The 23,277-nt window shown below is 44.2% G+C and overlaps 1 protein-coding gene and 1 long non-coding RNA gene across 6 annotated transcripts in view; one reads left to right on the forward strand and one right to left on the reverse strand.

Moving 5' to 3' along the window:
• Positions 1 to 23,277, forward strand: part of CRTC1 (CREB regulated transcription coactivator 1) — a 97,658-nt gene that overhangs the window by 33,711 nt on the left and 40,670 nt on the right. For all 5 annotated transcript variants that reach the window (XM_077331603.1, XM_077331604.1, XM_077331605.1 and 2 more), the window contains exon 2: positions 9,600 to 9,716. In XM_077331603.1, the coding sequence (XP_077187718.1) occupies positions 9,600 to 9,716 (117 nt within the window). The remainder of the gene's footprint in view (positions 1 to 9,599; positions 9,717 to 23,277) is intronic.
• LOC143834817 (uncharacterized) lies at positions 8,898 to 23,099 on the reverse strand. Its single transcript, XR_013229904.1, has 3 exons — positions 22,996 to 23,099; positions 22,555 to 22,734; positions 8,898 to 9,605 (listed from the first exon to the last, which is right to left on the reverse strand). It is a non-coding gene; the product is annotated as an uncharacterized LOC143834817 (long non-coding RNA).

Here is a 23,277-nt window from a genome sequence, read left to right on the forward strand (position 1 = left end):
GGGGCTTATCTTCCGGCGTCATATCATAGAGTTTTCATGGCAAAGATACTGGAATGTCTTGCCATTTTCTTCTCCAGTGGATCACCTTTTGTCAGAGCTCTCTGCTATGATCTGTCAGTCTTGGGTGGCTCTGCATGGCATAGCTCATAAGCTTCACTGAGCTATGCAAGCCCTCTTGCCACGACAAGGCAGTGATCCTTGAAGGGGGATGGGAACCATACCATAAGGTATATTGGAGCTTGGAAAATATGGGATTTCCCCAATATTTACCATTTCTCAATAACATACCGGTAGTGACATTTTGGGCATATCAAGAAATACTGATATTTTTCTGGCTCACTATACCTGAAGAATACTAATTTTGGATTCCTGAATATTTACCATACCTGAATACAATACTGGTGTTAAGATTCAGGAACATTGAGAAATACCGATATTTTTCAGGTTCAATATACCTGAAAAATACTGATGCTGAGTTGTTGGGGTTTTTTTTGTTGTTTTACACACCCCTACTGAGTTCACTGGACAGAAAAGACCCCCCCCCCTCCCCGATGCTGTAATTTTGGCAGCTTTGCGAGCTTAGCTTTGGTTAAAGTAGCTTCCTGCTCCATGCAAAGTACATGCAAAATACATGCAATTCAAGGCAGCTGAATTGCCTTGTTTATCTTACGAGGGTCAGCTGCTAATGGGTGCCAGAAAGATGGTGGGTGGTGCCCTCCCCCCCACCTTACCTGTGTCTGTTGCTGTTGCCAGATCAGCCACCATACTTAGAAGAATGTAAACATTCCCTGTTTGCTTTTGGATTAAAGATTATGCCTGGTTATATAACTGCATATTCATTCTGCAGCTAAAAATAAAATTGGAAACAAAAAAGTTATTCTTACCTTGCTCGGCAGTGGGCACCTCTCCTTTCTTTATTTTGCCTCTGTCATTTTCATGGACTGTGGGTGTAAAGGCCATATAAGCTGCTGATAGCTGGTGGTTAGGAAACTGAGATGTTGGACTCTTTCCTATGACTCTTGAGTTAAAAAAAAGATGATTACAGGGAGACATGCCTGGGTTTTTAAAAAGTATGCTTAGAATGCAGAAAGTGGATAGAGGGAGCTTTCCTTGTACCTGATGAAATGGATGGACATTATGTTTAGGAAGAACTACAGAAATACTGAACAAGTAATTAGATCAGGTTTTCTCAACCAGAGTTTTGTGCATGATCATACTACTTCTGTAGTTTCTTGAAGACTGAAGAATGTTTCAGGGATTTCTTGACAGTAAAAAAGTTGAAAAAGGCTGAATTAGATTGTAGAATTTGCTGCCAGTGGATGTAGTGATAACTCTGAGCATACATGCCTTTAAAAAGGGAATTAGACAGATTCACGGAGGATGGGTCAGTCTATAACACGCTATTTTTATATATATATACACACACACACACACACACACACACATACATACATATATACATACATACATACATATATATATACAGCGTGTTATAGACTGACCCATCCTCTGTGAGTCTGTCTGCCTGCCTGCCTGCCTGCCTACCTACCTACCTATAGTGTTAAACATTTATCGTGTTACAACCATCTATGGTCATGTCATTCCCCCCCCCCTCCAAAAATGGCAACTGAGAGGGGGTAGGAAGAGGAAGGGACGTGTACACAGCTATGCTTCTCTGCATATTCTGCACCATCGTGCCACTCCTGTGGTTTCCGGAAGCCTGAAGAATGTTTCAGGAATTTCTCAATGGTGAAAAAGTTGAGAAAGGCTGGTCTATAGCTGTTAGCCATAGTGACTGAAGGGAACCTCCATATTCAGGAGGCAGTAAAGACATTCGATACCAATGTTTGGAGGCAATATCAGGGAAGGCCTTGGTTCTTCGGGCCTTTCTGTTGGCCTTGTAGGACAGCTGCTCAGGTGATTTGCAAAGCAGGATGCTGTACTAGATAGGCAGCTAATCCGACCCAGCAAGAGTTGTCATTTTTTCTTTAATAAGTTCTCTATTTGAAACTTCCCTCAGCAGCAAGTTCAGTACATACTTGGAGGTAAACCCAAACTCCTCAAATCTACGGATCACTACCCATTTGTGATGGTCCATGTGGGAACGAATGACATGTCCGTGAATACCATCACTCCTGTTAAAACAGACTATCAAGATCTAGGGAGAAAGCTCAAGCAAATGGGGACACAAGTGGTATTCTCTTCAATCTTGCCTGTCAAGGGAAGAGGAATGCGTTGGGAGAGGAAGATAATGGAGGTGAATCAGTGGCTGAGTAGTTGGTGCCGGCAGGAGAGATTTGGTTTCTGGGACCATGGGATAGGCTTTCTTGAGGAAGGTACCTGATGGACTGCACTTATTGAAGTTGGGGAAGAATGTGTTTGGCAGGAACCTGGGGAGATTCATCAGGAGAGCTTTAAACTGAAGCCACAAGGGGAAGGAGACGTTCAACGAGTGTAAGGAAGGAGACCAATCGGGGACAGCCCAACCAGGAAGGCCAGCTCATAGGGAACCAAAAGTAAAAGGATTCAGATGCCTTTATACTAACGCCCGAAGCATGGGCAATAAGAAGGAAGAGCTGGAACTTCTCATGCTGATGTAAAGGTATGATCTAGTAGGCATCACAGAAACTTGGTGAAATGATTCTCATGACTGTAATGTAATAGTGGATGGATATGAACTGTTCAGAAAAAACAGAATAGATCGAAGAGGGGGAGGAGTGGCACTATGTGAGGAAAGGGCTTACCTGTCAGGAAATTCTATTGAAGGAGAGTATATCTACAGTGGAAAGCATCTGGGTGAAAATAAGCGAGGGGAAAACAAACAATGTGGTGGTTGGTGTCTGCTACCAACCGCCTGACCAACGAGAGGAAATATCCAAGCGGCAGGACCTTGTCATCATGGGTGACTTCAATTTCCCAGATGTGTGCTGGGAAACAAACTCTGCAAAGCGTCCTCAGTCATGCAATTTTCTGACCTGCCTGGCTGACAATTTCATTTATCAAACTAGAAATTAAGCCCGCTGTGGAATGAATACAGCGGGCGCTAGAGAACCTGTAAGTATGTGTGGCCACGGGTCCGGCGGTCGCGGCGAGTTCTGGGTCAGTTGGCATCATTCCGAGGCATGCCGAGCCATTCTGAGCCATTCTGAGGCAGCGGTAGGGTGGGTGGGTGTGGGTGGTGAGGGGCGACGGGGCCGAGGGCAGGCATGCGGCGCAGTTGGCGCATGGCTGTTGGTTGGGGGGGCGGAGCGGGGGGGTGGTAGATTTGGAGATGAAGCACACATGCGTGGAGCTCAGGTTCATTTGAGGTTCAGCTCAGGTGAGGAAAGTCTTGCGTCCGGGCGGGTCGGGCAGGCTGTCGGCGGCCATGTGGCTGCACGGTTGAGACGTCGGGGAAACAGGTAGGCTCGCGTACGGCAAAGGGGTGGGCTCTCGAGGGTCCGGTGGGGCGAGGGGAGCGGAGGGTGGGGGTGGTGATTCGCGAGGCGTGGGAATGGGTGTGGGGGGTGGGAGGAGCGGGGGAATCATCATCGTGTGTTCGCGGGTGCGTTTGGTGGGTGAGCTTACTGTGAGGCGGCTGGTGATGGTGTTGGTGGCGCGATCGGGAAGGGCATCCTGCGTAGGAGGGCCGCGGGGAGGCTGCTCAACGGCCCCCGTGCAGCGATGTCGGTCGTTGGTGGAGTGTGTGTTGAAAGGGCGCCGCGGCGAAGAAGCGGCGGCCCTGCTCCTTTGCCACCGCCGAACCATCTGGGCAGCCAGTCCAGCGTGGGCCAAGTGGCAGTCAGAGGGGCCCAATCAGGAGCCGCTTTTTGGGCCCCTCCGAGTTTTTATAGCGGACTGGTCCCGCCCTAACTCTTCCCCGGAAGCCCTTAGCCTTTTATTTAATCCACTCCGCAGGAGCGGTTTAAAGATGGTAGATGAATCCACAAGAGGTTCAGCCATACTGGACTTAATACTGACCAGCAGGCAAGAGTTCCGATTCCCTCTCCCCGCCCTCCCGCAGTAAGAAGCTTCCCGGGCCGCAAGCTTGCGGCCTGGGAAGTTTTTTACTGCGGAGGGGGCGGGGAGAGGGAGCCGCGGCCCGGCGCCATGGCCTTCGCGGCCCGGCACCGGGCCGCAGCCCGCAGGTTGGGGACCACTGTCCTAAAGCATCCAAGAAAAGTGTGTATCCAACCTTTGCTTGAAGACTGCCAGTGAGGGGGAGTTCACCACCTCTTTAGGCAGCCTATTCCACTGCTGAACTACTACTCTGACTGTGATTTTTTTCCCTGATATCTAGCCTATATCGTTGTAGTATAAACCCATTACTGCGTGTCCTCTCCTCTGCAGCCAACGGATACAGCATCCTGCCCTCCTCCACATGACAACCTTTTAAATACTTAAAGAGGGCTATCATGTCCCCTATCAACCTCCTTTTCTCCAGGCTGAACATTCCCAAGTCCCTCAACCTATCTTCATAGGGCTTGGTCCCTTGGCCCCAGATCATCCTTGTCGCTCTCCTCTGTACCCTTTCAATTTTATCTACGTCCTTTTTGAAGTGAGGCCTCCAGAACTGCACACAGTACTCCAGGTGTGGTCAGACCAGTGCCGTATACAATGGGACTATGACATCTTGTGATTTTGATGTGATGCCCCTGTTGATACAGCCCAAAATGGCATTTGCCTTTTTTACCGCTGCATCACACTGCCTGCTCATGTTTAGTTTACAATCCACAAGTACCCCAAGGTCTTGTTCACACACAGTGTTACCTAGAAGCGTATCCCCCATCCAGTAGGCATGCTTTTCATTTTTCTGACCCAGATGCAGAACTTTACACTTATCTTTATTAAATTGCATCTTGTTCTTATTTGCCCATTTTTCCATTGTGTTCAGATCTCATTGACCTCTGTCTCTATCTTCCGGAGTATTTGCCAGTCCTCCCAATTTGGAGTCATCTGCAAACTTGATGAGTAGTCCCTTCACCCCCTCATCTAGATCATTAATAAATATGTTAAAAAGTACCGGGCCGAGCACCGAGCCCTGAGGTACCCCGCTACTCACCTCTCTCCAGTCTGATGAAACACCATTGGCAACAACTCTTTGAGTGCGGTTCTCTAACCAATTCCCTATCCACCTAACTATCTGAAAATTCAGATTGCAGTCCTTCAACCTATCCATCAGAACATCATGGGGAATCTTATCAAAAGCTTTACTAAATCCAAGTAAACTACATCATCCAAATTTCCACGATCCAGCAAACCTGTTACTTGATCAAAAAAGGAAACCATGGTGGTCTGACAGGACCTGTTGGAGACAAATCCATGCTGACTTCCTTGGATCACCAAATTGTCCTCCAGATGTTTGCATATCGCTCCCTTTAATATCTGCTCTATTATCTTCCCCACAACAGAGGTCAGACTCACTGGTCTGTAGTTTCCCGGGTCATCCTTTCTCCCTTTTTTGAAGATCGGAATAACATTTGCTCTCTTCCAGTCCTCCGGGACATCTCCTGTCCTTAAAGAGGTCCGGAAGATGATGGTGCTTGTATTTCTTTTTTATTCTTTTTATACTCTTACTAGAAATTAAGCCCACTGTAGAAGAAAGACAGCGGGCACTAGAGAATGGGGAGGTATTCGCATTGGCCACTTGGCCTTGGAGTGACACTCGGCCCTCTGAGTTTTTATCTCGGACAGTGCCCGACCTTTCTCCTCCCTCTTAGGGCTTACACTTTTATTTATTCCGCTCCGCAGAAGCGGTTAAAGATATATATAGATGGTATATAACACCTAAGGTTGATCATAAGTGGTTTGTTGTTGTTGTTTTGTTTTTCTTATGTGATGAACTATTAGTTAAAATTGTTGAACTATTAAAAAAAGATAAAACTGACAGCTATAGGCACAGAAAAACAATTGAAGAATTCTAAGAACAATGGAATCTTTGGAGTATTTGGCAAAATAAAACTTCACACAAATGTGGACTTTGGGGGAGGGGTAGAGGGAGGAGTGATATTGTAACTATAGATATTCTTTCCTTGTTTCTTTCTGTATCTATCTCTATAAAATATATATTTTAAAAAAACAGCAGTACTTTTGGTGTCTACGGATGTGGAGGTCAAAGACGTGGAACAACCTCCTTGATTGTAGCAAAAGCAGTAACTTTATTTATTATATTTATTTATATACCGCCTTCCCCTGAGGCTCAGGGTGGTTTACATGGAACTGGAATAAAAACAGTACAGATAACATGATAAATTGAACAGTAGTGAAAGAGTCATAACAGGAGAACAGTAACATAATGGAACAAACATAGTGAGAACACCCCATTTATACTGTAACATACTGACAGGCCCATAGGATGGTCGTGTTTGTGGTGGTTCTCATACGAGGGGGGCTCAGGGGAATTCAGGTCAACCTCAACCAAAAGCCTGATGGAAGAGGTATTTTTTGCAGGTCCTACTGAACTGTTTAAGCTCTGCTAGGGCTCTGATCTCCTCTGGAAGGTCATTCCACAAGGTGGGGGCCAGGATGAAGAAGTCTCTGGCCCTGTTTGAGGTCAAGCAAGCTTCCCTGGGGCCAGGGATTACTAGTTAGTTGGTAGTAGTAGAGTGTAAGGCTCTCTGAGGGGTGTAGGCAGAGAGGCGATCCCTTAGGTACACTGGGCAGCTCTGATTGCTCGGTCGAGGTGGCAGCCTGGAGGTATAAAACAAAGAGGTAGCCGATGACCCTGATTGCCAACAAGTTTGATGCTATTGCTGTTGCCATTTGGATTGTTAGACTAGGTTGTGGTCCTTCCTGGACTCAACACAAACAATAAGAACTAGTTTTCCAGAAAGTGAAAGGATTTTTGGCAGCAGTCCATATTAGTGTTGTTCAAACTTACGATTAGAAGGGTGTGTATGGCTTATTTGCTTGCATTTTTCCCTCACTACCTTCTAACGCACATATACAAATATCCCTTATATAGGGTCAGACCACTAGTTTGTCCAGTAGCTGGGGCTCTCCAGGGGCTCAAGAGAAAAAAAAGCTTTCCCTTAGATCTGCTGCTGGAGATGTTGTGGATTTAACTTGGAGGAACTCAGGTTGAGCTGTACAATAAAATAATGTAAAACTTGTTAATTATTTATTATAGTGCACAATTAAAAACAGAATAAAAACTTCATTAAAACTATACAGAACTAACAGCACATAAGACTAAACGCGTTTCGACCCTACTGGGTCTTCCTCAGTGGTCAGAACTGTGATAGTACACTCTATATAGAAAATATCTATATTAAACATGAGATACACTCTCAGCACAGAATTATATAATAGCGAAAAATGGTGACCCTAGGCATATATCATAGGAGGTGGTCTCCAAAAAGGATAAAATTTACATATATTGGTTGGAGCCATAATTTACAGATCCCATTCAACAACTCTGCTACACTTTATAAAGAGTTTAATATAGATATTTTTTTATATAGAGTTATCACAGTTCAGACCACTGAGGAAGACACAGTAGGGTCGAAACGCATTTAGACTTATATGCTGTTAGTTCTGTATAGCCAGTTTGGTGTAGTGGTTAGGAGTGTGGACTTCTAATCTGGCATGCCAGGTTCGATTCTGCGCTCCCCTACATGCAACCAGCTGGGTGACCTTGGACTCGCCACAACACTGATAAAACTGTTCTGACCGGGCAGTGATATCAGCGCTCTCTCAGCCTCACCCATAGAATCATAGAGTTGAAAGGGGCCATACAGGCCATCTAGTCCAACCCCCTGCTCAACGCAGGATTAGCCCTAAGCATCCTAAAGCATCCAAGAAAAGTGTGTATCCAACCTTTGCTAGAAGACTGCCAGTGAGGGGGAGCTCACCACCTCCTTAGGCAGCCTATTCCACTGCTGAACTACTCTGACTGTGAAAAATTTTTTCCTGATATTTAGCCTATATCGTTGTACTTGAAGTTTAAACCCATTACTGCGTGTCCTCTCCTCTGCAGCCAACAGAAACAGCATCCTGCCCTCCTCCAAGTGACAACCTTTCAAATACTTAAAGAGGGCTATCATGTCCCCTCTCAACCTCCTTTTCTCCAGGCTGAACATTCCCAAGTCCCTCAACCTATCTTCATAGGGCTTGGTCCCTTGGCCCCAGATAATCCTCATCGCTCTCCTCTGTACCCTTTCAATTTTATCGACGTCCTTCTTGAAGTGAGGCCTCCAGAACTGCACACAGTACTCCAGGTGTGGTCTGACCAGTGCCGTATACAATGGGACTATGACATCTTGTGATTTTGATGTGATGCCCCTGTTGATACAGCCCAAAATGGCATTCGCCTTTTTTACCGCTGCATCACACTGCCTGCTCATGTTTAGTTTACAATCCACAAGTACCCCAAGGTCTCGTTCACACACAGTGTTACCTAGAAGCGTATCCCCCATCCAGTAGGCATGCTTTTCATTTTTCTGACCCAGATGCAGAACTTTACACTTATCTTTATTAAATTGCATTTTGTTCTCATTTGCCCATTTTTCCATTGTGTTCAGATCTCGTTGAACTCTGTCTCTATCTTCTGGAGTATTTGCCAGTCCTCCCAATTTGGAGTCATCTGCAGTCATCTCTTCCAGTCCTCCGGGACATCTCCAGTCCTTAAAGAGGTTCCGAAGATGATGGATAAGGGCTGTGCAAGTTCTCTGGAAAGTTCTTTGAGTACTCTCGGGTGCATTTCATCCGGACCAGGGGATTTGAACTCATCCAGTGCAGCTAAATGCCTCTCGACAACCTCTCTATCCATGTTAACCTGCCACCCAGACACTGTCCTTTGGCTATGGCCATCTCTAGATGTGCCTAAACACTTTGACCTGTGGGAAAAAACAGATGTAAAATAGGCACTAAGCCTTTCTGCTTTCTCTGCATCTTCCGTTAGAGTTTGTCCATCCGCACCCAACAGTGGGCCTATTGCCTCCTTTACTTTACGTTTGCTCCTCACATAACTGAAAAATCTTTTCCTGTTACAATGGGCTTCCCTGGCCAATCTTAGCTCACTCTCAGCTTTGGCCTTTCTTATGATTGATCTACAGTGCCTAGTAACCTGTTGGTACTCTTCTTTAGAGCTCTGTCCTTCTCTCCATTTCCTGAACATTTTCCTTTTCTTTCTTAGTTCCTCTTGAAGTTCTCTGTTCATCCAAATAGGCTTCTTAGAGCTCCTGCAGTGTTTTCGTCTTTCTGGGATAGTCATTGATTGAGCATGCAATAGCTCCTGTTTGAGTAGCGCCCACCAGGGTGTCTGTTGTGGGGAGAGGAAAGGGAAGGCGACTGTAAGCCGCTTTGAGCCTCCTTCGGGTAGGGAAAAGCGGCATATAAGAACCAACTCTTCTTCTTTTTATGAAGTTTTTATGCTGTTTTTAATTGCGCACTATAATAAATAATTAACAAGTTTTACATTATTTTATTGTACAGCTCAACTTGGGTTGTGTTCCTTTTTTGGTTGTGGATTTAACTTGGGACTTCATTCATGGTAAACTTTCACTTTCACTAGGTGGGCAGGTCTCCCAATTGTGTCTTCAGCATGAGCTTGATTGTTTCTTCTCCTCACAGAATTGGTCCATCTTGATTAATCCTTTCTCTCCCTTTCTCTTTTCCAGTTGCAGCTGCAGAAAACACAGTATTTACAGTTGGGGCAGAGTCGTGGCCAGTACTATGGGGGGTCCCTGCCCAATGTCAATCAGATTGGGAGCAGTGCTATGGACCTACCTTTCCAGGTGAGGCTTGCCTGCTTTTTTGCTTCATATTGTCTGGCTTACATTCCAAGATTTTTAAAAGAATTACAAAGTCTAGACCGGAGTAGCCAAACTGTGACTCTCCAGGTGTCCGTAGGTTACCTTTCTCATAAGCCCCTGCCAATTGGCAATTCTGGCAGGGCTCATGAGAACTATAGTCCACAGACATCTAAAGAGCCACAGTTTGGCCACCCCTGGTAGCCCAAGAGCAACTTTAGTTCTTCCAATTTCTGTAAATGGTTTAATGGTACAGATTGAGCATGTATATCTAATCTCCTTTGTGCATAATTGTGCTTTTTAAAAATTGCATTGAATTACTGCAGAGGGGCAAGAAGCTGTGCACGGCGCACCGTGCCAGTTGCAGGACATTTTTGTATCTTCTAGGCTGAGCTACATAACTTTTTTCCGTGTGAGTCTTCCATTTGAAAACAATCCAGAAAGCCGAGCTGTCCAAAATCCAGATGCTTCCAGTTCGATAGGGAAGGATCATCATCATTTTATGCTACTGTCAAGACAACTCTATTTCCAGATTCACTGCAGTACTTATCTTTAAAGCCTTTTGAAGCTAGGCACTCACATGCTCAAAGGATTGTCTCATATGACAACTCTAGACCAGTTCGATATCTGCAAAGGGTGCCCATACTCAGAGATTGTGCCTGGCTGCATCCCACTCTCTTGCAGCCACTCTGATGCGACAAGCACTTTTAAGGTTGAGTTGGCTTTTTGAAGAGCATGAAAACTTCTGTTTCAGAAGGCATATGTCTGATTGTCAGTTAAATTTGTTTTCTTTTTTAAAAAGAAACATCTGGTCTATTGCTGATGGGTTTTTTGTTTTAGTATGTCAAATAAAGTGTGTTCATGCATTACTGTGAGTTGTCTTGGGGTTTAGAAGGAAAAGGAGGTTACAAATATATTTTTTAACAAGTGTACTTCCCCCCCCCTTTTCCATGAAATATTTATTATTATTATAGAAATCCATATATAACTTCAATTGGTAGCATTTCATGTCTCAGAATACTATAATAGTATAACATATGTTTTTAACATAGTCCAAAACACTTTTACCATGATATAATCCCACCCATCCGTGAATACAACTGCAGTTCCATCAAGATATTAAATTATTACATTAACTGAATTATAACTATTTGGATTCTTAATATCTGCTCTATAACGTTTCTTTTCCCTCAGATTATTTACTAAAGTTACTAGAACTAATCTAACACTCTAGTCCTAATAATTCAATTGTCCCTAATACAAATGAAAATTAAAAATGCTGATAACTAATGATAATAATAGTGTTATCGACACCAGCATATAATCGTCTTCCTGATCAAATCTGCCTTTTCACATTTTCTAATCTATTTGTCTATTTAGATAGTCTGAGAGCCATTTCCACTGTTCTGTAAATCTCTTTCTTCTTGAAAATTTATTAAGATCATTAATCTGGCCATTTTTGCCAATTCAATTAATTTCTCCACCCACATTTCTACAGTGGGGATTTCTTTTAATTTCCATTTTTTGGCTATTCTTGCTGCTGTTGTTGCATGAAAAAATAAGGATTTCATTTGTGGCAGGATATTGTTGGGTGTGAAGCTCAGTAAAAAATATTCTTCTTTCATTCTAAAGTTCAGGCCTAGCAATCTTCTCCAATTCCAGATGGATTTTCTTCCAGAATCTGTGTATATTGGGACATCTCCACCATAAATGAAAGAATGATCCTACTTTTTTCCGGCATTTCCAACATTTATTGCTGTTTTCTTTATTCATTTTAGCAATTGCCTTGGGAGTCATGTACCAGCGGTAGTACATCTTTTACCACTTCTCTTTGATCTGGCTTCTTGTTAGTTTATTCACATTTTTCCATATATTTTCCCAGGCATCTATGGTGATCACCTTTTTGAAGGTTCTCATCCATTTAATTGTGCAATTTTTGACCACTTCCGTTTCAGTCTCGTATTTTAGCAGTATCTTATATATGTTACCTTGTAGATGAGATTTCTGTTGCAGGATTTTGTTGTTGTTATGTGCGAAGTCGTGTCCGACCCATCGCGACCCCATGGACAATGATCCTCCAGGCCTTCCTGTCCTCCACCATTCCCCGGAGTCCATTTATGTTTGCACCTACTGCTTCAGTGACTCCATCCAGCCACCTCATTCTCTGTCGTCCCCTTCTTCTTTTGCCCTCGATCGCTCCCAGCATTAGGCTCTTCTCCAGGGAGTCCTTCCTTCTCATGAGGTGGCCAAAGTATTTGAGTTTCATCTTCAGGATCTGGCCTTCTAAAGAGCAGTCAGGGTTGATCTCCTCTAGGACTGACCGGTTTGTTCGCCTTGCAGTCCAAGGGACTCGCAAGAGTCTTCTCCAGCACCAGAGTTCAAAAGCCTCAATTCTTTGACGCTCGGCCCTCCTTATGGTCCAACTTTCGCAGCCATACATTGCAACTGGGAATACCATAGCCTTGACTAAACGCACTTTTGTTGGCAGGGTGATGTCTCTGCTTTTTAGGATGCTGTCTAGATTTGCCATAGCTTTCCTCCCCAGGAGCAAGCGTCTTTTAATTTCTTTGCTGCAGTCCCCATCTGCAGTGATCTTGGAGCCCAGGAAAATAAAATCTGTCACTATCTCCATTTCTTCCCCATCTATTTGCCATGAATTGAGAGGGCCGGATGCCATGATCTTTGTTTTCTTGATGTTGAGTTTCAAGCCAACTTTTGCACTCTCCTCCTTCACCCGCATCAACAGGCTCTTTAGTTCCTCTTCACTTTCTGCCATTAGAGTGGTATCATCTGCATATCTGAGGTTGTTGATATTTCTCCCTGCAATCTTGATCCCAATTTGTGACTCCTCTAATCCCGCATTTCTCATGATGTGCTCTGCATACAAGTTAAATAGGCAAGGCGACAGTATACAGCCTTGCCGAACTCCTTTCTCAATTTTGAACCAGTCAGTGATTCCATGTTCAGTTCTCACTGTTGCTTCTTGACCTGCATATAAATTTCTCAAGAGACAAATAAGATGCTCTGGTATTCCCATCTCTTTAAGAACTTGCCACAATTTGTTGTGCTCCACACAATCAAAGGCTTTAGCATAGTCAATGAAGCAGAAGTAGACGTTCTTCTGGTACTCCCTAGCTTTCTCCATGATCCAGCGTATGTTGGCAATTTGATCTCTAGTTCCTCTGCCTCTTCGAAATCCTGCCTGTACTTCTGGAAGTTCTCGGTCCACATATTGCTGGAGCCTAGCTTGTAGGATTTTGAGCATAACTTTGCTAGCATGAGAAATTAGTGCAATGGTGCGGTAGTTTGAACATTCTTTGGCATTGCCCTTCTTTGGGATTGGAATGTAAACTGACCTTTTCCAATCCTGTGGCCATTGTTGAGTTTTCCAAATTTGCTGGCATATTGAGTGTAGCACTTTTACTGCATCGTCTTTTAAGATTTTGAATAGTTCAACTGGAATGCTGTCACCACCACTAGCTTTATTGTTGCTCAGACTTCCTAAGGCCCATTTGACTTCACATTCCAGGATGTCTGGCTCCAGGTCAGTAACTACCCCACTGTGGTCATCAGGGATGTTAAGCTCGCTCTTGTATAGTTGTTCTGTATAATTTTGCCACCTTTGTTTAATCTCTTCTGCTTCTGTGAGGTCCCTACCATTTTGGTCCCTTATCATACCCAACTTTGCATGAAACGTTCTCTTCATATCTCCAATTTTCTTGAAAAGATCTCTGGTCCTCCCCATTCTATTGTTTTCTTCTATTTGTTTGCACTGTTCATTTAAGAAGGCATTCTTATCTCATCTAGCTTTTCTCTGGAATTCTGCATTCAATTGGGTGTATCTTTCTCTTTCTCCCTTGCCTTTCACTTCCCTTCTCTCCTTAGCTATTTGTAAAGCTTCCTCAGACAGCCATTTTGATTTCTTGCATTTCTTTTTCTTTGGGATGGTTTTAGTTGCTACCTCTTGTACAATGTTGCGAACCTCAGTCCATAGTTCTTCAGGCACTCTGTCTATCAGATCTAATTCCTTAAATCTATTTGTCACCTCTACTGTGTATTCGTCGGGGATATGATTTAGTTCATACCTGAGTGGCCTAGTGCTTTTCCCTACTTTCTTCAATTTAAGCCTAAATTTTGCAACAAGAAGCTCATGATCTGAACCACAATCAGCTCCTGGTCTTGTTTTTATTGACTGGATAGAACTTTTCCATCTTTGGCTGCAGAGCACATAGTCAATCTGACTTCTGTGGTGATGTTCATGTGTAGAGTCGTCTCTTGGATTGTTGGAAAAGAGTGTTTGCTATGACCATTGTATTCTCTTGACAAAATTCTACCAGCCTGTGTCCTGCTTCATTTTGTACTCCAAGGCCAAACTTGCCTGTTATCCCGGTTATCTTTTGGCTTCCTACTTTAGCATTCCAATCCCCCATGATGATAAGCACATCATTTTTTGGCGTTGCTTCTAGAAGGTGTTGTAGGGCTTCATAGAACTGATCATAGAATCATAGAATCATAGAATCATAGAGTTGGAAGGGGCCATACAGGCCATCTAGTCCAACCCCCTGCTCAACGCAGGATTAGCCCTAAGCATCCTAAAGCATCCAAGAAAAGTGTGTATCCAACCTTTGCTTGAAGACTTCCAGTGAGGGGGCACTCACCACCTCCTTAGGCAGCCTATTCCACTGCTGAACGACTCTGACTGAGAAAAACTTTTTCCTGATATCTAGCCTATATCGTTGTACTTGAAGTTTAAACCCATTACTGCGTGTCCTTTCCTCTGCAGCCAGCAGAAACAGCATCCTGCCCTCCTCCAAGTGACAACCTTTCAAATACTTAAAGAGGGCTATCATGTCCCCTCTCAACCTCCTTTTCTCCAGGCTGAACATTCCCAAGTCCCTCAACCTATCTTCATAGGGCTTGGTCCCTTGGCCCCAGATCATCTTCGTCGCTCTCCTCTGTACCCTTTCAATTTTATCGATGTCCTTCTTGAAGTGAGGCCTCCAGAACTGCACACAGTACTCCAGGTGTGGTCTGACCAGTGCCGTATACAATGGGACTATGACATCTTGTGATTTTGATGTGATGCCTCTGTTGATACAGCCCAAAATGGCATTTGCCTTTTTTACCGCTGCATCACACTGCCTGCTCATGTTTAGTTTACAATCCACAAGTACCCCAAGGTCTCGTTCACACACAGTGCTACCTAGAAGCGTATCCCCCATCCAGTAGGCATGCTTTTCATTTTTCTGACCCAGATGCAGAACTTTACACTTATCTTTATTAAATTGCATCTTGTTCTCATTTGCCCATTTTTCCATTGTGTTCAGATCTCGTTGAACTCTGTCTCTATCTTCCGGAGTATTTGCCAGTCCTCCCAATTTGGTGTCATCTGCAAACTTGATGAGTAGTCCCTCCACCCCCTCATCTAGATCATTAATAAATATGTTAAAAAGTACCGGGCCGAGCACCGAACCCTGAGGTACCCCGCTACTCACCTCTCTCCAGTCTGATGAAACACCATTGACAACAACTCTTTGAGTGCGGTTCTCTAACCAATTCCCTATCCACCTAACGATCTGAAAATCCAGATTGCAGTCCTTCAACTTATCCATCAGAACATCATGGGGAACCTTGTCAAAAGCTTTACTAAAATCCAAGTAAATGACATCAACCGAATTTCCCCGATCCAGCAAACCTGTTACTTGGTCAAAAAAGGAAACTAGGTTGGTCTGGCAGGACCTGTTGGAGACAAATCCATGCTGACTTCCTTGGATCACCAAATTGTCCTCCAGATGTTTGCAGATCGCTCCCTTTAATATCTGCTCCATTATCTTCCCCACAACAGAGGTCAGACTCACTGGTCTGTAGTTTCCCGGGTCATCCTTCCTCCCTTTTTTGAAGATCGGAATAACGTTTGCTCTTTTCCAGTCCTCCGGGACATCTCCAGTCCTTAAAGAGGTTCCGAAGATGATGGACAAGGGCTGTGCAAGTTCTCTGGAAAGTTCTTTGAGTACTCTCGGGTGCATTTCATCTGGACCAGGGGATTTGAACTCATCCAGTGCAGCTAAATGCCTCTCGACCACCTCTCTATCCATGTTAACCTGCCACCCAGACACTATCCTTTGGCTACAGCCATCTCTAGATGTGCCTAAACACTTAGACCTGTGGGAAAAAACAGATGTAAAATAGGCACTAAGCCTTTCTGCTTTCTCTGCATCTTTCGTTAGAGTTTGTCCATCCGCACCCAACAGCGGGCCTATTGCCTCCTTTACTTTACGTTTGCTCCTCACGTAACTGAAAAATCTTTTCTTGTTACAATGGGCTTCCCTGGCCAATCTTAGCTCACTCTCAGCTTTGGCCTTTCTGATGATTGATCTACAGTGCCTAGTAACCTGTAGGTACTCTTCTTTAGAGCTCTGTCCTTCCCTCCATTTCCTGAACATTTTCCTTTTCTTTCTTAGTTCCTCTTGAAGTTCTCTGTTCATCCAAATAGGCTTCTTAGAGCTCCTGCAGTGTTTTCGTCTTTCTGGAATAGTCATTGATTGAGCATGCAATAGCTCTTGTTTGAGTAGCGCCCACCCTTCACATGCTCCCTTCCCTTCCAGCATTCTCGTCCATGGTATGACACTCATCATGTCTCTGAGTTTATTAAAGTTTGCCCTACGAAAATCCAACATCCGCGTCTGGCTACAAGCTTCCTTGGCTCCCCATCTCAAAAGGAATTCTATGAGGACATGGTCACTTCCCCCTAGGGTCCCCACCTCCTTCACCTCATCCACCAACTCTTGCCTGTTGGTCAGTATTAAGTCCAGTATGGCTGAACCTCTTGTGGGTTCATCTACCATTTGATAAATGAAATTGTCAGCCAGGCAGGTCAGAAACTTGCATGACTGAGGACGCTTCGCAGAGTTTGTTTCCCAGCACACATCTGGGAAATTGAAGTCACCCATGATGACAAGGTCCTGCCGTTTGGATATTTTCTCAACTTCATCCTCTTCAGCAGCAGTGGTTGGGGCATAGACCTGGATCACTGTGATGTTGAATGGTTTGCCTTAGATTCGAACTGAGATCATTCTGTCATTTTGGGGATTGTATCCCAAGACTGCTTTTCCTACTCTCTTATTGATTATGAAGGCTACTCCATTTCTTCTGCGAGATTCTTGTCCACAGTAGTATACCTGATGGTCATCTGAATTAAATTCACCCATTCCTGTCCATTTTAGTTCACTGATTCCTAAAATGTCGATGTTCAGTCTTGTCATTTCTTGTTTGACCACGTCCAGCTTGCCTTGATTCATGGATCTGACATTCCAGGTTCCTATGGAATAAAAATCTTTACAGCATCGGACTGTCTTTTTGCCACCAGTTACTTCCACAACTGAGCGTCCTTTCGGCTTTGGCCCAATCGCTTCATTCATTCTGGCGCTACTCGTACTAGCTGTCTGCTCATCCCCAGTAGCATATTGGACACCTTCCGACCTGAGGGGGCTCATCTTCCGGCGTCATATCGTTATGCCTATTGGAACTGTCCATAGGGTTTTCATGGCAAAGATACTGGAGTGGTTTGCCATTTCCTTCTCCAGTGGATCACCTTTTGTCAGAGCTCTCAGCTATGACCTGTCCGTCTTGGGTGGCCCTGCACGGTATAGCTCATAGCTTCACTGAACTACGCAAGCCCCCTTGCCACAACAAGGCAGCGATCCTTGAAGGGGGTGTTGCAGGATAATTTCCTCAAATTCTGCGTGATCCATTTTTATTCTATCCTGCGTTTTAAAATCTGTTTTGAATATGGATTTTAATTGGTTATATTCTAACCATTTATTGAGATTCCTTCTCGGTTTAATGTTTGCAGATCTTTCTTTCTTTTTTTTTGTCTTAGATATGATATCTTGGTATTTTAAACATGTAATCCTGGCTTATTGAAAAGAGGTCGAATATGCCTCAACAGGCAATTTTAACTTAGAGGGGGCAGGGGACAATCTTTCTTTATATCTTTTCCATATTTTGACGGCCCCTTGATTCCACAAGAAGTGTATGTTCTTTGTGTACATCTGTACATCACACCTATGGGGTTTGTGCCAGTTCAGAACTTGGATGTGAAAATTTCTAGAGCTACAAAACTGGTGCAAAATCCCTTCCTCAGTAGAGCAAACATGGCTGTGGGCATGCACCACAGGGAGGAATTGTACCTTACTGGCCAGTTCATCATTATGCCTTCTGTTCAGTCCCACAGGTTCTGTGTGATCGCAGGCCAGCCTCAGAGAAGAGCTTCCAAGTAGGGATGTGCGCTTTGGCTCAGCTTGGCTGTTTCAGCAATCACCGAAGCCTGAGGCGGCACATAGGAGGCCACCCCTCCTCTCCGCACTGTGGCACTGGCCTCCTACGCGCTACCTTGGGTTTCAGTGATCGCTGAGATGGCCAAGCCAAAGTGCACATCCCTACTTCCAAGCTTTTTCAAAGAATTTTCCAGGTTCTGGAGTGCTCTTCCTTCCCTTATGGAGCAAAGGAGGGGCAAAGCCTCCTGCCCTCAGTTCTCTTCTTGCCACCATGAGGAAAGGGTGTGCTTCTAAACTCCTGCTTTGTGGGGCCTCAGGAATAAAACGAGTTTTTCCATGGAGAACTGTGAAGTCTTTCACCTACAAATCAGTAGGATGGCTCTATTTAAGAAGTGTGGAGAGTGCAGAGGGAAAATGGCCCATAATGATGATTATTCCTCATGCCTCCTATGTCTGGGAGAGGGCCACAATACAGCCACCTACCTAGCTTGTAGACACTTTTAAGACACACAAACAGAGAGTGGCAAGAGTTAAAGCTGCACTTTGGGGAAAAGCTCTGGGTCCCATGGATCCTCATGGGGGAAAATAGACCCAAACAGATAAGGGTGTGAGAGTCCATTAGGTAACTTCAGCATTGACATCTTTGTTATCAGAGCCGCAAACTGAAGTCTCTGCTCTGAAATCGACGTCAGGACTGCCTTTGAAAAAGGCTAAAAAGAGAGCCAAACACTCACATTGCAGCCCATTCAGATCACCATTGTGTTGGCACTGTTAGATCTCCCCTCAGAATCAAAATCTTTGTAATCATAGCATGTCCTCTCGAGGTCAACAATTCTCCCCGCCCTGATGACTGGTCTATCCTTGGACCTGAACATTGACACCAATGACCTTCAAATCAGTGCCCCCTGCATCACAGTTTGCCATTGGGCCTTGATGTCCACCCACTCTAATGTTACTATGGGAAAAGATGTCACAGTTTCTTGAGTTGCTGCCTGTTGATAAGCAGAGTGTGGCTAAGGGTCCCCATTAGAGAAGGACAAAAATTAGGGAAACAGCATTCTGCAAGGCATGGAACAGACTGTAATGCCAGGTCAATGGTCTCTGGCTTTGTGCTAATGCTCCTTATCCCTTCTTCTCAAAATAAGAGCCAAAATGGAAGATCTCCTATTTGAAGGTATAGACCAGGCCAATGATCAAATAGATGCAGTTTGGGATCAGATTAGGAAGAACAAGTTGACAGCCAAGTCCTTGGGCATAATGCGTACTTCATGAACATCTTTTAAACAAGGATAGATTCAAGTGGTCTGAAGTGGTCTGAAGCAGCACAACAAACAAAATCAGAGTCCAGTGGCACCTTTAAGACCAACAAAGATTTATTCAAGGTGTGAGCAAGGACCCTTCTTCAGACTTCCCAAGGCATACCCAGAAGTATCCCCAATCAAGATCCTATCATGCACAGGATACCAGGCCCCACCACTCCTCCAGCAGGGCTTCAGGTTTCCTTATACTCAACAATTCCAGCCCAAGAGAAAGGGTACAAAATGGGGAAGAAACCCCTTCCATCCCCTAGGGACCAGCACTCTAGAAGTGCCCCATCTGCCTGACTAGGTTCTGACCAGGGTTTTTTGGATAGATTAGCCAAGTTCTTTTATAAGCGATGTGTAGTTACAGTTGATGATTGGGTGTTATTCATCATAAAGAAAGGTTAATTTCCCTTCCCCCTTTTTAAGGAGGTCTCCTCACTATTAGCATAGGGAGCACTTAGAAAGCTCGTCCCTGAGGAACAATCAGAGGTCTTCTTTTCTAGATATTTCACCATAGACAAAATAGGCAGAGACAAGAAGCCCATTTTAGACCTAAGATCCCTGAATAAATGTTTGAATCTCCCAAAGTTCAGGATGCTACCCATGCAAGAGGTGATATCCTTTATGGCTCTCAGTGTTTGGTTCACTACACTAGATTTAAAGGACATGTACTTCCATATTTTGATACATAGACAGAAGGAAGTACTTGAGGTTCAACTATTCAGAGGCCACCCTTTGCTTCCCTTTGGGATCGCAATGGCACCTAAAGTATTTACCAAGTGTGTTACAGAGGGTTTAGCTCTTTTGAGGTTGGAGGGCTGTACACTGGATGATTAGCTCTTTGTTAATTGCTACCCACAAAGGCTGGTCAAGTGCCTGAGCAAAGGTCCTCTGCACATTATTCAGTCAATCATTTGTTGTTGTTGTTTTGTTTTTTTGTAAACTGGGAGAAATTCCACCTTATTCCCAATCTATTTTCATTAGATTCCCAGAAAAGGAAATAATATTTGTCCCTCCCAACCACCAAGTTTGTTGGTTCTTGTTAAGAAATTTCTGTCCAGCAGGTACCAGTCAATCATATTCGCCCTGCCTGTCATGTGACTTTTGGGGCAAGGAAAAAGGACCTTGATAAACATGAAGAAAAGCATTCCAGAATCATAGAGTTGGAAGGGGCCATACAGGCCATACAGTCCAACCCCCTGCTTAACGCAGGTTCAGCCCAAAGCATCCTAAAGCATCCAAGAAAAGTATGTATCCAACCTTTGCTTGAAGACTGCCAGTGAGGGGGAGCTCACCACCTCCTTAGGCTGCCTATTCCACTGCTGAACTACTCCGACTGTGAAATTTTTTCCCCTGATATCTAGCCTATATCGTTGTTCTTTTACGATACAATACGATAACATTTATTGTATGTAGCCAAAGGCCGTTACAAAACACAATTAAAACAATATGGTACAAATATAAATATATAAAACAATATTTCTCCAATACAATTACATAAAATTGTAAACATGGACTACTAAGTTACAATAAAAGGGATAAAATGGTGTATCAAGGTGGAGGCTCCTGTAAAAATGCATTAGGTCGAATCTTCCTGGCAGCCAGAGCAAAAAGTGCCACCCTATACGAGATATAGGGGTCGACATCTGATAACAGATAGGTGACTTTGTTAAAATCAGAAATAGGGTGTGAGTTTGGTAATAACTTGTACTTGTAGTTTAAACCCATTACTGCGTGTCCTCTCCTCTGCAGCCAACAGAAACAGCATCTTGCCCTCCTCCAAGTGACAACCTTTCAAATGCTTAAAGAGGGCTATCATGTCCCCGCTCAACCTCCTTTTCTCCAGGCTGGACATTCCCAAGTCCCTCAACCTATCTTCATAGGGCTTGGTCCCTTGGCCCCAGATCATCTTCGTCGCTCTCCTCTGTACCCTTTCAATTTTATCTACGTCCTTCTTGAACTGCATACAGTACTCCAGGTGTGGTCTGACCAGTGCCGTATACAATGGGACTATGACATCTTGTGATTTTGATGTGATGCCCCTGTTTGATACAGCCCAATATGGCATTCGCCTTTCTTACCACTTCAGAATCTTCAGAATCTTCTGCAGAAAAGCTTGGAAGCTCTTCTCTTTGGCTGGCCTGCAATAATACAGTCTAACTTGTGCCTGCACAGAAGGTCACTCATTGAACAACAATTACAGATAAGTGCAGCCCTGTTTTCCTTCTGCAGTTTTCCCCCCACCTTTTAATCTTGTATTCACAGTTTATCTGACAGAACCTAACCGTTCTCTTGAAACTCCACTTTCTCCCGTTTCACTTCATGGCTAAGAGAGCATTTGTCAAATACTGCTGTGTGTATCAGGGGGAACTCCCACATGGGCATGATGGGCATGATTGGATAGGAGAAACCATAGACACCAATATAGGATGGGGGAGACTTGTCTTGGCAGCAGCATGTGCGAAACGTATCTAAGAGTCTTAGTAGACCACACAATGAACATGAGTCAGCAGTATGACTGGATTGCTAAAAAGGCAAATGGGATTTTGGGCTGTATCAAACAGAGTATTGCGTCCAGATCACGGGAGGTGATGGTACCTTTTTCCTCTGCTCTGGTTTGGCCTCACTTGGAGTACTGTGTTCAATTTTGCATGCCACAATTGAAGAGGGATGTAGACAAACTGGAACATGTCCAGAAGAGGGCAACAATGATGGTGAGGGGTTTGGAGACCAAGACATAGGAGGAGAGGTTCGGGGAGCTTGGTCTGTTTAGCCTGCAGAGGAGATGACTGAGGATCTCATAGCCCTCTTCAAGTATTTAAAAGGGTGTCCTATAGAGGATGGAGCAGAGTTGCTCTCTCTTGCCCCGGAAGGATGGACCAGATCCAGTGGAATGAAATTAATTCAAAAGAAATTCCGTCTTAACATCCGGAAGAAGTTCATGACAGTCAGAGTGGTTTCTCAGTGGAACAGACTTCCTCGAGAGGTGTTGGGTTCTCCATTTTTGGAAATTTTAAAACAGAGGCTGGATAGCCATCTGATGGAGAGGCTGATTCTGTGTAGGTTCAAGGGGTGTCAGGTTACAGTAGATGAGTGATAGGGTTGTGAGTGTCCTGCATAGTGCAGGGGGTTGGACTAGATGAGGTCCCTTCCAACTCTATGATTCTATGATCATTGTCCTTTGTCCTTTGGCAAAACCCATAACACAAAGACATGACACAATGCTGCTTAAATTATACTTGCCAAGCAGGAAAAAGCAGGTAATCTCAGTGGGTTTTCTCCTTCAGGAACAGGGTTTCTCATTGTTGGAGGAGATGATAGAGCCCTCCTGGATATCAAAAGCATGAGCTGCTCCTGCAGCCATCATTATATCAGCCACTCCCATTCCAGAGGTACTGGATTCATCAAAGAAACTGTTGATCCCTAAAAAGAAGAAGGGTAAATCTCCACTGTTATACCAGAAGGAGTTTAAGACCCATACTGAAGAACGATCATTATGGGTAGCTGCATTAGTGGGTCCATAGCAGTAGAAAAATGTAAGAGTCCAGTAGCACCTTAAAGAATAACAAAATTTGAGGTAGCTTTTGTGAGTCACTGCTCACTTCTTCTGAGGTGACTCATGAAAGCTCCTATCCCCATCATAAATTTCATTAGCCTTTAAGGTGCTGCTGAACTACTTTTTACCTCTAGAAGCTTCGTCATTAAAGGTGGAAATGGGCACAGAGTCCGTCAGCATGGGTGCACAGATGGTCACTTGGAGAACTACTGTTGCAGATAAGCAACCTGTTTCCCCTCTGTCTTAAAAAAAAAAAGAGTCCATGCGAGGCAAAAAAATAATCTTTTGAGAGCATTTGCCTAACTGCAGCTGAGTGGACATGATAAAATTTTAGTTTTCCAGACAAAGTTCTAGGAAAACAATATTTACTCGAAACTGCTTGAGAATTAAGACTTAAGGATCCATTCCCT

This window comes from Paroedura picta, chromosome 4, assembly GCF_049243985.1.
Source record: "Paroedura picta isolate Pp20150507F chromosome 4, Ppicta_v3.0, whole genome shotgun sequence".
NCBI lineage: Eukaryota > Metazoa > Chordata > Lepidosauria > Squamata > Gekkonidae > Paroedura > Paroedura picta.